The following is a 15,052-nucleotide window of genomic DNA, read 5'->3' as shown; positions in this document are numbered from 1 at the left end:
ACTAACTCTACAAACTAACTCTTTTAGACAGAGAAAGCACACATTCTATTAGTTCTTTTGAGATATTTTGTGTTCACAAAATCTTAGCAGAAAATAATCCTGGGCTTTTGAAAGATGAGCCAGAATCTTCAAAAAAAAAACCTTGGCAGAAGCTACCTACAGTAAAAAAAAAACTGCTGGCAGTGAATGTGTTAAGATGCACATTTTTCCAAAGCACTCTGTTGTATGTTATTTTTTAAATGCAGCCATTATTTGACTTGAAATGAGAAAAGAACATTTATTAGGCTAGTTACTTATAATTAATCCAGTTAAATATGAAACTGTAAATAAACATAGCTGATGTTTATTTTGATTCAACAGTCAGTTGTTGACTACATACAGACATTGTACCATTAGGCTACTGCAATCATTGAAGTAGCCTACGTTACAATGTTCCGGACCTTCGCTTGAGGACGTTTTCTCTATCTGGACCTCTTTGAATTTTAACACATTGAGTGCCACAGCGCTTCAGTGAAATTGTCTGGAGCCTGTGCCAGATTCACTTCCATTCAGTTGAAAACAGCTATAGAATTTTTTCTATTAGGGCTATATTGACAGGACTGGACTTTAATGAAACATTGGACACTCATGCTTCTTCCAAAGAAGAAATTTTGTTTCTAGACAGTTCCATTATGAAATGACAGCCTCTGAAACAAGAGCACTTTCAAGGGTTTTCTGCGTTTTTTTTTTACTTTTCAAGTTATAGTCACTTTTATGAATAGCCTACTTTTTGCACTCTAATTTCGAGCACATTCACTGACTCTGGCTGGTGTTTTCTGATGTGGTGGCGTGGTGTGGTTCTGTGCACCCCCCTCTCCCCCCTCCACCCTCCACCTCTGAGCTGCGGGCTCCTCCCCACACAGAGTCTGTTTTCTCACAGACTCCGTTTTTGCCCCGGACGGATCCCAGCGCGCAACAAGGAAATGCCAAACGCGACTGAACGAAAAGGCTTGGCCGTTCGGCTTCGGGTGCTGGCTTTCTGGCAGGGAATCGTGTTGAGAAACTATATGCAGATTAGATAGAAGCAGAAGAGCTCAGTTGTGTGCGCGGATGCAGCCGAGCCAACTGTCCGCTGCAGACAGAGCAATCTATACGGCTCTGGCTGAAGCATGCATCGGTGTCCCCTTTGATCACGTCTTTCCCTGCTTTTTCCTGCACAAAGTAAAGGATCTGAGGTGGGTGGCGCAGCTCCCGTGTCGATGTTTAAGGTGGCGCCGTGTGATCCCTTGAAGGGATTCATGCTCACTGGCTAGGTACGACCTTAAACAGCAGAATTATGGAATAATATGAATTATGATTTTAGGACGTCCACAGACGTCCTTGGCACTCCTCGTTACATTTTTTTAGGACGTCCAGAGACGTCCTTGGCACTCAATGTGTTAATTGAGTACCCCTGCCATAGAACATTTCACTTGGACCAAAGCTTAAAAAAAACAAGATTGAAAAAATATTTTCTTTAAATCCGCATTTTTGACGTTTTGGTCTGAATGAAATGTTATGCGATCTCTCCTGTTTCTAAATATATCTGAACCGTTTGGTTTGAACCAGTAAAACTATTTTTATAAGCATTTTACTAAATGTCTATGGGAAAATAAATGGCGGATGAAAATCTCTGGTACAGTGCTGAAGCAGGAATTGACGTTCCACTTTGGCTCTCTATAGCAACAACAGTCCAATGGAGACTGTGGGTACAGTGTCGTTTGGGGGTGGGGCTTACCTGGGTGGGGAGTATGTGTGGGCGTCGACCGTGTCCAGGTAGGTAGCCAACCAGGTGTCTTGGATGGCCGGGTTGTCCCGCCTCTCTCTGAGCGGAGACTCCGCCCCCCCGGGGAAATCCTCCTGTTTGATTCGCTCCGGAGTCGCCTCGATGATCTGCTCCGCCAGTGACGCCATGTCAACCTGGGAAGGGGCGGTAACCAGAGCAACAGGCACTCAGGCGCTGGGTCCACTCTGGGCTTAGCGTGTGTTTAGTCTGTTCACCGTGTAGTCTGGTTGGTCTGGCTCGATTAGTGTGGGTGTGTGTGTTTGGTTTGTTGTGTGTGTGTGTGTGTGTGTGTGTACCTGCAGCACCTCCTCCTCCAGGTACTCCTCCTCTCCTTCGTTCTCGGCGTTCTCTGAGCTGTAGCTCAGCAGCTGCTCCTCCAGCGAGCGCCGCCCCCCGTGTGCGTGTGTGTGCTCGGGGTGTGTGTGCGTGTGCGGGTGTGTGTGCATGTGTGTGTGGTCGGCCTGGCCGCTCTCGAAGTCCATGAGGTAGAGAGGAGGGTCCCTGGAACTCCCCGGGTTCAAACCTGTGAGAGGGAAACCACGCATGCACAGAAACCACACACACACACACACCCACACGCACGCACACATGCACACTCACACATGCACGGACACACACACACACACACACACACACACACACACACACACCCACCCACACACACATCAGAGTCCAACACTTCAGCATACACAACTGCTTAATGCAACAATTTATAAGTCCACTCATTATTACCATCTGGTCATAATAATGATAATAATAACTAGAAAATACATTTGTAGAATAACTGTGTGTGCTAGCTCTAAGCTAGAGCCAAACCCAACGTCGGGATTTACCATTTTGTTACTAATATGTTTCTAAGTGGTTGCTAAGGTTTTTTGAGGTGTTGCTGAGGTGTTTTCTGACGTGGTTGGTAGGGTGTTTGATAAGGTTTCCCAGGTTGCTAAGGTGATGATGACAATAATAATTAATAATAATGAATAGTTAATAATAATAATAAGAACAATGCCAACGTCACCTGGGTGTAGCCCGGCGTCTGGCTCCACCCCCCACAGGGAGGAGAGTGGGAGTGGTGGGGAGGGGGGGGAGAGGGGCAGTGAGGAAGAGGAGGAGGAGGAGGGGGAGGAAGGGGAGGTGTCCATGGGAGCGGGGCCACTGGAGTAGGCGGAGCTTGGGGAGGGGGAGGAGGGGGCGCTGGGGGAGGGGAGGCTGCTGGAGGAGCTCAGACCTGGAGGAGGAGGAGGAGGGGTGAAAGTCTTTAACATCACAGAAACGTCTCAGCATGGAGCTGTGTCACAGTAAAGTAAAGCTGGACAAACACTGTACAATGTTGTTTAATTAATTCCATCTCCTACTGTACGAGTAAATCGTCTGCGAAGCCAAAGCTCACGAGTTATGTACTCACACTGTACGGTGTATGACCATCAAGGCCCACCTCACCTTAGCCTACAGTCACACAGGACGCCGAACATAAGCAGAACTGAAGCTTGAAGCAGGCACAAGCTGAACGTACGCCTAACTGTTCACACAAGACGCCTTGTCTTTTACTCTCGCACCTTGAATCCGCCCACAACTCCCATTTGACTTCATGCCTCACGGCTTCACAGCTTCAGCGTCACGCTTGGGAATTCGGCGTCAGTCCTGAGTGATCACTGCGGCGTTGCTTCGATTTCCAATTTGCTGTTCACAAGAAATTGCTCTTGATTGTGGGTATTTTATAGTGGACTATATCGTGAATCAAATTAACAGTTGAGAATTCGGACACAAGTACAAAATGGCAAACACACTTTATAGTCGACTATTTGGGTAATAGGGGATGGTTTGAAACAGGGCTGTTGTGTCTCCATGGCACTTTCAGACTGTGTGTGCTACTTCACGCAGTGAGAAAAAAAGTCGACTCGTGACGCTGCTTCAGCTGTGTTAGAGCCTGACGTTTCTGACATGTCAGAAATCAGGCTCAAAAACCGGGTCAGAAACGGGCTCAAATGGTACAGTGTAATGCGCAGCTTAATGCAGTGTGTGTGTGTGCGTGTGTGTTACCTGTGTCGGGGCTGGTGGACAGAGGAGACGGGGGCAGCTGAGGCTGTGGTGTGGTCGGTGTGTGTGTGTCTCTGTGTCCTCTGGGCGGAGTGAGTGGGTCATCCTGGGGGGTGTGTGTGTCTCTGGGTGGTGTGTGTGTGTCTCTGGGCGGTGTGTGTGTGTCTCTGGGCGGTGTGTGTGTGTCTCTGGGCGGTGTGTGTGTGTCTCTGGGTGGTGTGTGTGTGTGTCTGGGTGGTGTGTGTGTGTCTCTGGGTGGTGTGTGCGTGTCTCTGAGTGTGTGTGTACGCAGTGTGTGTAGCTCCTCCAGAGCTGTGGCGAGGCGGGTGTGGCCGCGGGAGCGAGCCACGGCGAGTGGCAGGCGGCCCAGCGAATCAGGGATCCCCAGAGCCAGACTGTTCCAGCCATACAGGAGCTCTGCTGCCCTCTGGTGGCCCAGAGCGCATGCCCACATCTGAAACGCACACATACACACCCTGTTATCTATGGCAGTGGTTCTCAACTGGTGTAGCCTCAGGACCCACTATTTTCCTTGTCATGAAGTCGCGACCCAAATTTCAGATTTTTTTTTAAACCACTCAAATTTATTGCACAAAAAATAGCGCATTAATTTAATACATTAAGTTATAAACCTCAAATGAACAAAAAAGTGCAACAGAAGTGCAACTAGGGCTAAAAACCAATTGAAATAAGGCAGACATGAATTACAGGCCTATATGTTTTTAAATTTAAACAAGTCAAACTGGTCATGCTCAGAAAGTCTTATTTGAACTGTATGAAATATGAAATAAAAGGCAGACTTATCCTGAATTACATGGCTATATGTTTTTAAACAAGTTAATAATAATAATAATAATAATAATAATAATAATAATAATAATAATAATAATAATAATAATAATAATAATAATAATAATAATAATAATAAAACAAGTTAACCTGGTCATGCTAATCCAGTTTCAATAGTCTGAATTTAACTAAAATTAAATATGAAATGAAAAGGCAGACTTCTCTTGAATTACAGGCAGAGCATATGCTTCAGCTTGTTAAACAAGTAAAACTGGTTAGGCTAATCCAGTTTCAATAATCTGAATTGGACTCAAATTAAATATGGGATTTTTTTCATTTTTTCAATCAAAACGGCCCCGCGACCCACCTTTGGGTCGCGACCCACCAGTTGAGAAACGCTGATCTATGGGATGGAAGGTGGAAAGCAGTTGCTCTCAACTGCAAAGAAGAACTAGAACGACCGCACCGCGGATTTATGCCTCCGTCATTAGTTCATTCTTGAGTCCAAATCGCCATTTGAGGCAAATTGGAAGAAATTCCGTCAAGGTGTTCCTGAGATGTTGCGTTAAATAGCTTGGAAATTGGGTGTGTGAGGTCACAGTGACCTTGAACTTTGACCTTTAACCATCAAAATCTAATCAGTTCATCCTTGAATCAAAGTTAATGTTTGAGACAAATTTGATGAAACTCCGTCAAGGCATTCCTGAGATATTGCGTTAACAAGCTTGAAAATGGAGTTCAAGAGGTCACAGTGACCTTGACCTTTGACCATCAAAACCTAAGCAGTTCATGCTCGAGTCCAAGTCGATCTTTGAGGCAAATCTGACGAAATTCCATAAGGCATTCCTGAGATATCGCGTTAACAAGCTTGAAAATGGCATTTGAGAGGTCACAGTGACCTTGACATTTGACCTTTGACCACCAAAATCGAATCAGATCATCCTTGAGTCTAGGTCGATGTTCGAGGCAAATTTGATGAAATTCCGTCAAGGCGTTCCTCAGATATCGTGTTAACAAACATCGGACGGACGTACGGACGCACAACCCGGATCCATAATGCCTGTGGCGGAGGCATAAAATGGTATAGTGTGTGAATGAGTGTGTGTGTGTGTGTGTGTGTGTTTGTGTGTGTGCGTGCGTGTGTGTGTGTGTGTGTGTGTGTGTGTGTGTGTGTGGGTGTGTTTGTGTTACCAGTGGGGTGCAGGAGAAATGGTCGACGTTTAGAGGATCAACTTCCTGTTCCAGGTCCAAACTGTCGCTGTTAACACTCCTTCCGACAGACAGACACACAGATATAATAATTATTCATCACATTTGAATAGATACAAAGACGATACAAATAGAATGATTGAAAAATATAATAATAATCATAATAATTCTTCATTGTGTGTGTGTACCACCAGTGGATCACTGGCCCTGTTCAAGCCTAGTATTAATGTGCGTCTTGAGTGATCTGATCACAAGTGGACAGTAGGGCTGTCCCCGACGTGTCGACGTCATCTACTATGTAATTGCGTCGACTTGCACAACGTGCGTCGAAATTAAATGAAGCAAAGATAATTAATGCACTAGATAATATCATATTTCAAAATAAAAGTTTGAATCGCATCTGTGTGCTTTAGACGGAAGTCACATTGTTGTTCTCGCTAGCGGAAGCGGCAAACGTAGGTCATGAAGATGGCTGCGCGTGTCTATCACAAAGGTATTCACAAGCGACAGGGCAAGCTACCAAACATCGTCCATGATCATCTAAAAAAGTGTGGGAGTATTTTAGACCGAGACCCAACAATGTGCTGCTCTGTAACGTTAAACTCTACAAATTGGAAACGATGTAAACGTAACGTTATGTAGCCGACTACACCACATCCTGTTGATGAGCAGCAGACAGCACCAAGTCAGTCCTGTTTAACGCACTTTTTGATCACGCATATTAGGATTATCAACATGTGGAACGTGTTTGTTAGTATAACGTTAGTCACTTACAGGGATGTAAACTAGTCGCCTTTAGGTAATAGTCACCTTTTTCATCCTAAAATAAAAGGATATCGGAGTGGTTTTATGTCTGCCCTCGTATCTGTCACCTTTTTCCCTACCAATGACTTTGCGTCCCTGCACTTAATTAATGTAAGTTACTAATGTAGTTACTCTCCTTGCCCCACACTAATGAAAAAACATTTATTTGCTAGTGATTATCTGAACTGCATATTACTCCAGTTTAAACATGAATCTGCCAGCAATCCTTTTGAATTTGAGGTTCAGTATATATACAGTATATATATATAAAACTTGGGACCTAAACTCTTTATTTTGTATATTAATGATATTTGTGTTGTATCGAAGTTGTTACAGTTTGTTTTGTTTGCAGATGACACAATTTTTTTTTTGTTCTGGAGATGATTTAAATGCGTTGACAGAAAGTATTGCAAATGAAATGGTCAAGCTTAAAAGATGGTTTGATGTAAATAAGCTATCATTAAATTTGAAAAAGACTAAGTTTATGGTTTTTGCAAACAGAAAAAAATATGAAAATGTTTATTTGACCATAAATGGAGCTCACATTGAAAGAGTGTCGGAATTTCGATTTTTGGGTGTCATAATGGATGAGAAATTAACCTGGAAATCTCACATTGCATACATTAAAACAAAGTTGTCCAGGAATATTTCTGTATTGAACAGAGCAAAATACGTGTTGGATTATAAATCAATGAGGATTTTGTACTGTTCAATTATTTTGCCTTATTTTTCTTATGGTGTGGAAGTGTGGGGCAATACATATTCAAGTAACATCAAGCCATTGTTTATTTTACAGAAAAGGGCAGTAAGAATCATCCATAATGTAGACTCAAGAGAACATACTAACATTCATTAATTCTGGATTAATCAAACTTAAAGATTTAATTGATTTACAGACACTGTTAGTTTTGTACAAAGCAAAAAACAGAGTTCTGCCGGCAAATTTGCAAAGGTTGTTTGTTTTTCGTTCAGGGGACGAGGACAATAGAAGAAAATATAATTTTAAGCATCAGTTCGCACGGACCACTTTAAAACAGACGTGTGTTTCAGTCACTGGTGTCAAACTGTGGAATTCCTTATCAAATGATTTAAAGGCTGATTTAAGTGTTTTTCAGTTCAAAAAATTGTATAAACAAAGAGTATTTAGGCAATATGATAATGTCTGATCATAGTTCTTTCGGGGTAAATTTTGTTTCAAACTTTTGAGGTACATTTTTTTTTTCTCATACTCATTCACACTCTCAAATGTGCTGTCTTATTGAAATGTTGTAGTAGGATTCGGCAGTCCATTTTTGTTTTTTTGTTTATTTAAGTTAAGAATAGGGGGCAGGTAATATAAGTTTTTCTTCTTCCTGCTCCTTTCCGACCATGGAATGTGGAAACATTGAATTGCAATCATTGGTGTATGAAATATCATGATCGGAACAAATAAATAAATGAAATGAAATGAAATGAAAACTAATCGTTAGATTAATCCACTAATTGAAAAAAATTGTCGTTAGATTAATCAAGAAGAAAACAATCATTTCGGACGGCCCTAGTGGACAGTTCTAAGTACTAGAATGTGTCTCGAGTGGCCGCATCTCACTTCCAGGTTCTACCTATATGAAAATAAACATACAGCATTTTCGTTAGCAAAGAACCGTGCCTAAACTGCCGGATAAAAGAAGAAGAATGCACTTCCTGTGCCTAGTCTGCTGGAAATAGAAAAGAAGAAGAAGTAGTAGTTTGACAGACATTGATGCACGGGCAAAATCAAAGCAACACACACACGGTCTATTCTTTGGCGTGTTCCAGGTAAACCAAATTGTCCAATATCTTTGACTATGGGCTTTTGGGAATTTTCAGACGTGGACAAAGCCAGCTTTCCCGATTTGAGAAGCAACTGGAGATAAGAAAGAGGAAGATCAAAAGGAAGGCTTGTAGTGACCACAAATTGACCACTAGAGAACGCTAGCAGATAAGGACACATAAACCACAAGTGCAGTTTGGACTGAGTCACGTGACTCTCATGGGATAGGCCAACAATAAGCTACGTTCTGGCTTCACTCAGTCAGTCGACATCTCCCCTCTGGGGTAGTGACAGACAGCAGTGCACAGCTAGCTAGCTCCTACCCTGTTAGCTAGCCCAACAACAACATGCTGTATACCAGAGATCATCTCTGATTGTGTGTTCAACTCATGTCAGGGTCACCGGTTCAGAGATGGAGAGGAGAGGAAAGACCAGAGGATCTCACGTTGGCCCAGCCAGTTGCTGATCTCTAAAGCCACTATATACAAAGTCACTATAGCCACCATGAAGTCTGGACCATGTCCGGCTAGCCAGAGCAGGATATTTTCCGGTTTTACCTTTCTAGACATGAGGGGTCTTTGTTTACAAACAGCTGGAGTTTTTTCTGCCGATGGTGAGTAGAGCGGGCAGGGGGAGTGCGGGGGCGGTGGGGAGGAGAGCCTGAAGAACAGAATTGGGCACTAATGCCCAAAACATGCGCACAGGTCTCCATACACTGCATCCACAACATGAGATCTCTGTCAAACACTTTTCTCCACCACTCCATAACGCACGTCTCACTGTGAAGATCCCGATGCATTCCGGCGCATTCAGGTGATAACGTGGGGTGGCAATGAGCCAAAAAAAGTGAGCGCTTGTCTTTGTTACATCGCCCAAAAGCCACCAGTCAAAATAGTGGTCGCACCGTCGCACTAACATTACACTGTGGATGATTTTACGAGTGGCATTCAAGTCATATCTGACTAGTTTTCAATTTATTTCTCCCCACAAAAGTTAGGTTATATGTCTCGATATAGGCTGATGCAACTCTTGCATTTTTACATAGCCTACAAGACAGACAGGTCGGGAGGAAAATAAACCATTTAAGCCGTTTGCAGCACTTGAGGAAACCTTGTTTAATTCATTGATATAAGCGATTGCGCAAACAATTAATTAATAGGCTACGTGTCGTGAACGTTAGCGGGCACTTATCACCCAATAGCCTAATGCAGTAAGTAGTAGGCTATCATCTCCTTGTTGCATTTTTAAACTGGCAGATGGGGGGAAAGAAACGATTCAACTTTTACTTGTTTACTCACCTAATGATAGAGAATAAAATCTATTCTTTCCGCTAAAATGTATATGTAAATGTATAATTTGGCTCTCTTCCAAATAATCCAGCCACGTAACTACATCCATTCATGAAATTATTAAATAGCACAGGGACATTAAAGTGCCATTTAACCACCCGCCCACTCAGACATGATCCGGAACATGAGCTGCCGGTGTTAAACAACAGCCAGTTTGCCAATGATGCGGATCCTGTACTAGGGTCTCAGATGGTAATCTGTGCGCATAAAGCATAAAGTGGATAATTGTTTCTAAACATGCAGGCCGACCGGCTAGCAGCTGGTCATAATCCGGATTTCACTGCATGTTTAGAAAGGGTTTAAGATTATTCAGGTTGTTGTTGTTGGGCTAGCTAGCTGTGCGCTGTGGTCTGTCACTGCCCCAGAGGGGAGACGTAAGCCCTGTTTGAAACCGACGTTCCCTATTACAGAGGTACTACTGCAGTGGGTTGCACCAGCTGTGCGTACGTTGAAACGTAACCTAGTTTGAGCGTAAAGTCTCACTAAGTCTGAGTTTACGCACTACTAAAATATTTGGGTTGCACCAAGTGAAATAGTTACAACGTAGGCATAAGTTAGAACTTAAATTTGACACCTACGTCTTACTAGGTGTAAAGTCCTCCGTAAAGTAGGTAATTGGCACAGCTGGCAATATTGGCACCATGGCGCAGCGTTGTTTTGTGTCGGTAACGTGTTCTCCGTGATAAATTACACCCTTTGATATTTATGACTCACTCTTTTGTTTTCCACTGCATACAAATGAAAATAACAGCAACAATTTAGCGAGGCAGGATGGTCGTAAATTAGCCTACAATGCTGATGAAGAGCTCACAGATAAACATTAACAGTCTATTATGAACCTAAACATGTTATTGCAAGTCGCTTTGGATAAAAGCGTCTGCCAAATGACATAATTTAATGTAATGTACTGTAAATGAACGTTACTCAATAACGTTCTCATTTGGTTAGTGTTGATGAAATATCAAAGCAGTAATTTGCAGTGGGCAACATGGGCCGACTGTTTTCACTCCACTTAATTAAACAACGGTAAATAAACCACCGTGCTTTTCACTGATTGGTCACAGATGCTGTACACGTCATTTTCTGCTACACTATTTTGGCTAGTGTGGGGTTTAAGGACTACTAGTTAAGATGTACCTTACGTCTCTGTGGTGCAACTAAACAAAGACACAACTTTAGTGTCAAACTAACTAGTTTGAACGTAGCAGTTAGTGTGGACTTTACACCCTAACTTAAGAGAGAACTTACGTTCAGCTGGTGCAACAGGCTGCTGGACTATATACTGTGTTGGCCATTTTGTACTAGTGTCCGAATTCTCAACTGTTAATTTGATTCACTATATAGTCCACTTTAAAATACCCACAATGCAGAGCAATTTCTAGTGAACAGAGAATGTACCCTACATTTCCTCCCATATACCACAATGCAATGCTGTCGTGTTTACCGAAGGAGAAGAGCGAGGTAGTGTCCAAAAGTCATTTGATCATTCCCCATATATAGTAGTTCACTACATGATAAACACTACATAGGGACAGTGAGTGAGTTAATGAGTGAACACGGTTGTACACTGACTGAGTGAAGCTTGAACGTAGCTTATTGTTGGCCCATCCCATGAGAGTCACGTGACTCAGTCCAAACTGCACTTGTGGTTCTTGTGTCCTTATCCACTAGCACAGAGGTTCTTAAATGTTTATCAGCCAAGGACCCCTTACAAGATCGAAAATATAGCGGGGACCCCCTCATTCTGATTTGTGATTTTGGGCTAAGCTTAATTGTTTCCATGGTAACGTGCTGGATTTTTAAATTGATAGGTTTGTTAGATTAGAATGTAATCCATGAACCATTTTAGATTTAAAGCATCAAATATTTTCGTTGAAATATGAAGCTTTTGCTTTTTTATTTCTATTTTCCTGAAAACCTTTCGCGGACCCCCCTGGCAAAGTGCCCCGGACCCCCATTTAAGAACCACTGCACTAGCGTTCTCTAGTGGTCAATTTGTGGTCACCACAGGCTGCAGCTTTCCTCTCTGCTGTCTCAGCCATGAGATCCGTGTAATAAGTTAAGACTGGTGGGACAGAACGGGAATTAACATTGACTGATGAACAATGGCTAATCTTCACGTGTGGTAGACTGCGAGCGCTGCTAACACAGTGTTGGGGGTAACTCATTACAAAAGTAATATATTACATGTAATATATTACTTTTAGCAGTAACTCAGTAATGTAACTTATTACCAATAGGATTTCAGTAATATTATACCAGTTACTTTGTCAAGTAACTCAAGTTACAAATTGAGTTTTTTTTTTTTTTTTTAATCAAAGCACATATTTAAAAAGGATACAATCATTGCCTAATCAAACTGTGTGTGTTTATGCAAATAACCACTACAGATGACAATAACAAAGGAAAATAATAACATTTAGAATTTTGGACGGTAGTAATGCAAAAGTAGTGTAATAAGTAACGAGTTACTCTACACACAAATCAACAGTGTGTTTAGTATGTTTGTCTTGTTATACGCACGACTCAGCGCAAATTTATTAGTTTGTCTACTCTAGAGCAGGGGTCTTCAACCTTTTTCAGCCCAAGGTCCCGTTGGTTGATAGAGAAACAGAGCAGGGACCCCCTACGATTAAAATAAAATAAAATGGTGTTGCATTTTAATTGTGGCCTATAATAACATTTATAATCCAGCGCACAGCACGATATCAGGATTTTTATGAATAGATTAGGCCTACATTAAAAAAAGCAAGAAGGAGCAAACAGCGAGTTTCACACGCTTGTCATTGTTGTCAAAGGTAGCTTATTATTACTTGAAGTTTACTTGATATTATTATAATTTTTTGGTCTAAAATACATTTTTTATATTTTCAGAAACTACGTTGACAAAAATTGCTGGGCTCCCTGCAGTACCTCTGTGGATGCCCGTTGAAGACCACTGGTCTAGAGGGGACAGCCTGCGGGATATTGTGGGTGGCTTTGAAGAGAGGTGTGTGTGTGTGTGTGTGTGTGTGTGTGTGTGTGTGTGCGTGTGCGTGTGTGTACCTCCAGTGGATGAGTGTGTGTATCAGGTGTGTGTATCCCTGCGCGGCCGCCAGGTGGAGCAGCGTCATGCCTCGGTGACGGACGGAGTGATGAAGCCTCTCTCCTCCTCCTCCTCCTCCCCACCTCCCTCCCTCCATCATCCGCTCACACACGGCCACTATCCTCCGCTCAAACCACTGGGACGACTGGGAGACAGAGAGAGACAGAGGGAGAAATTCAATACACCAATATGGAGATGAAGTTTACTTTTATTTTGAAATAAGTTGTAGGAAGCATCAACACATCTCATTTAGGTTAATTTCACCAAAATCCATTCCGCATTATTTACATGAATGATCAAATCAGTTCCTGAACTACACTACCCAGCATGCTTTTGGCTAGCTGGAATTTTGTGTCTCTTGCAAAGGGAACAAGCTCCGGGAGTTATCTAGGTAGCTAGCTAGGTGCAGTTCAGTTCCATCACAAGCCTGAATTCTGTCTTCATGCCATGTTTGCTAGTTACTGTTAAGCCCAATTTATGCTTTGTCTGCCGACACTTTTGAAACGGTCGCCGACAGAAATGAGGACTTGAGTCGACACTTTCAAGTGTCGGCGAGCAGCAGTGTCTGCTACCTGGTGAAATGTCTAGTGTCGCTGACTACATCACGATGTGTCGCGCAAGTCTGATTGGCTATATAGACGGCACGCGCGTGACTTCCTTGTTTTGGTTTTCACTCGATTGAAATGAATGAACGTGTCCCCGCTATTTTTATCTAAGATCTATTTATCTATTAACGAGAGAGGAGGTGAGTTGTGTGTCGTTTATATGCAGCTGCAGATCTTGCCTCCGAGGTGGTTTCACTGTGCGTTCCTCTTCTCTTGGCTGTCTGCTTATAGCGTTCGAGTGTCACGTGACCGTTGAACCGAGGCGAACATTCACTGAAGTATAAATGCAACACCATGAGCGACAGTTTATTTTTTGTCCCGGACCATGTGCTGAGCGACAATAAGTATAAATTAAGCTTTATTCTTCTTCCGAGCCTGAAATCAGACTTTAAAACATGTTTGCTAGTTACTTTTATTCTTCTTCTCAGCAGGTTAACCCATTAATGACTAATGGCTATACCACATAATCATGTTGATGGTACACTGACTTGTAATAGGGAGAATGGCATGAAAGTAATTTAGACATCCGCGCCCGGATGCCCCCTAGTTCCTGCATTATGTCACTTGGTGGAGCGGGTCGGATCACGCGGAGAAATACAAGTTACCTGGTTGTAACTCCATTTCCTGCTGCAGCTACTTAATATTAAAAACTTTCCACTGCCAAACTAATGAGAAGCTTTTATTTTGAAGAACGTATAGGAAGTGAAATGTGTTCATCGCTCTGAGTTAGCATAGCTTCATTAGCAGCTCTATACTTCAATAAAACAAGTCGACACAACGTTTGGGGATATTTGGAGCTATTTTTTTCAGCGGATCTGTTATAAACACTGCAGACAGGAAGACTACAAGAAAACGGAAACAGTAAAACAACGCAGATATCTGAACGTACAAATATGGAAGTAAATAGCATCTATTAGCATCCTGTAATTACCACTTGAGGCAGCAGAGGCCATTGTTGCTGCTCATGTTGGGGTTTTAATGGGTGTGACTGTTGGGCGTACCTGTCAGGTAAATCTCTTCTCACTCAAACTGGACTAAGCAGCTCTCTCCTCTTCTTCCTTTCTCACCTTCTCTCCTTTCATCCCCCCTCCCCCACCAGCTGGTAGGAAACATTACATTCATAACTGCCTCTCTCTCTCTCTCCCCCCCCCCCTCTCTCTATCTCTCTCTCCCTCCCTATCGCTCTGTATCTCTCTCTCCCTCCCTCTCGTTTTTCCCTCTAGCGTTCCTTGGCATGTACACCTCTTCCGTCTGTCCTCCCTCCCTCTCTCTCTCTGTGTGACGCACGAGGGAGATAGAAGCTAAAAATGAATGAGAGGAACTTGGTGAGAGAGAGAGTCTACTATGAAACAGAGGAGGGAGGGAAAACCTGGAAATACTTGCTGTTGGTGGGAGTGGAGGCTCATTGAAGTTTGTTTGACCAGCAAACACATTTTCTGCTAAAATCTTATCTTTTCCACTTAACTTTCAATTTACATTTAATTTGATTGTGTTATTTTAATGCAACTCACCTGTCTTCATTTAGGAAATGGGGTCATCAGGTTAAGATTTTCAACATGGCTGCTGGCACTTGAGTTTCTA

The 15,052-nt window shown here is 42.7% G+C and overlaps 1 protein-coding gene across 1 annotated transcript in view; it reads right to left on the bottom strand.

Annotated features, from left to right (window-relative positions):
• Positions 1 to 15,052, bottom strand: part of camta2 (calmodulin binding transcription activator 2) — a 104,381-nt gene that overhangs the window by 23,226 nt on the left and 66,103 nt on the right. Inside the window, exons 16-22 of the mRNA XM_083640840.1 lie at positions 12,827 to 13,011; positions 5,819 to 5,897; positions 4,069 to 4,292; positions 3,842 to 3,912; positions 2,820 to 3,029; positions 2,101 to 2,327; positions 1,757 to 1,938 (exon numbers count right to left, since the gene is read on the bottom strand). Of these exons, the coding sequence (XP_083496966.1) occupies positions 1,757 to 1,938; positions 2,101 to 2,327; positions 2,820 to 3,029; positions 3,842 to 3,912; positions 4,069 to 4,292; positions 5,819 to 5,897; positions 12,827 to 13,011 (1,178 nt within the window). The remainder of the gene's footprint in view (positions 1 to 1,756; positions 1,939 to 2,100; positions 2,328 to 2,819; positions 3,030 to 3,841; positions 3,913 to 4,068; positions 4,293 to 5,818; positions 5,898 to 12,826; positions 13,012 to 15,052) is intronic.

This window comes from Poromitra crassiceps (assembly GCF_964638095.1).
Source record: "Poromitra crassiceps genome assembly, chromosome: 7".
Taxonomy (NCBI): domain Eukaryota; kingdom Metazoa; phylum Chordata; class Actinopteri; order Beryciformes; family Melamphaidae; genus Poromitra; species Poromitra crassiceps.
This window is presented reverse-complemented; position numbering and strand designations above follow the sequence as displayed.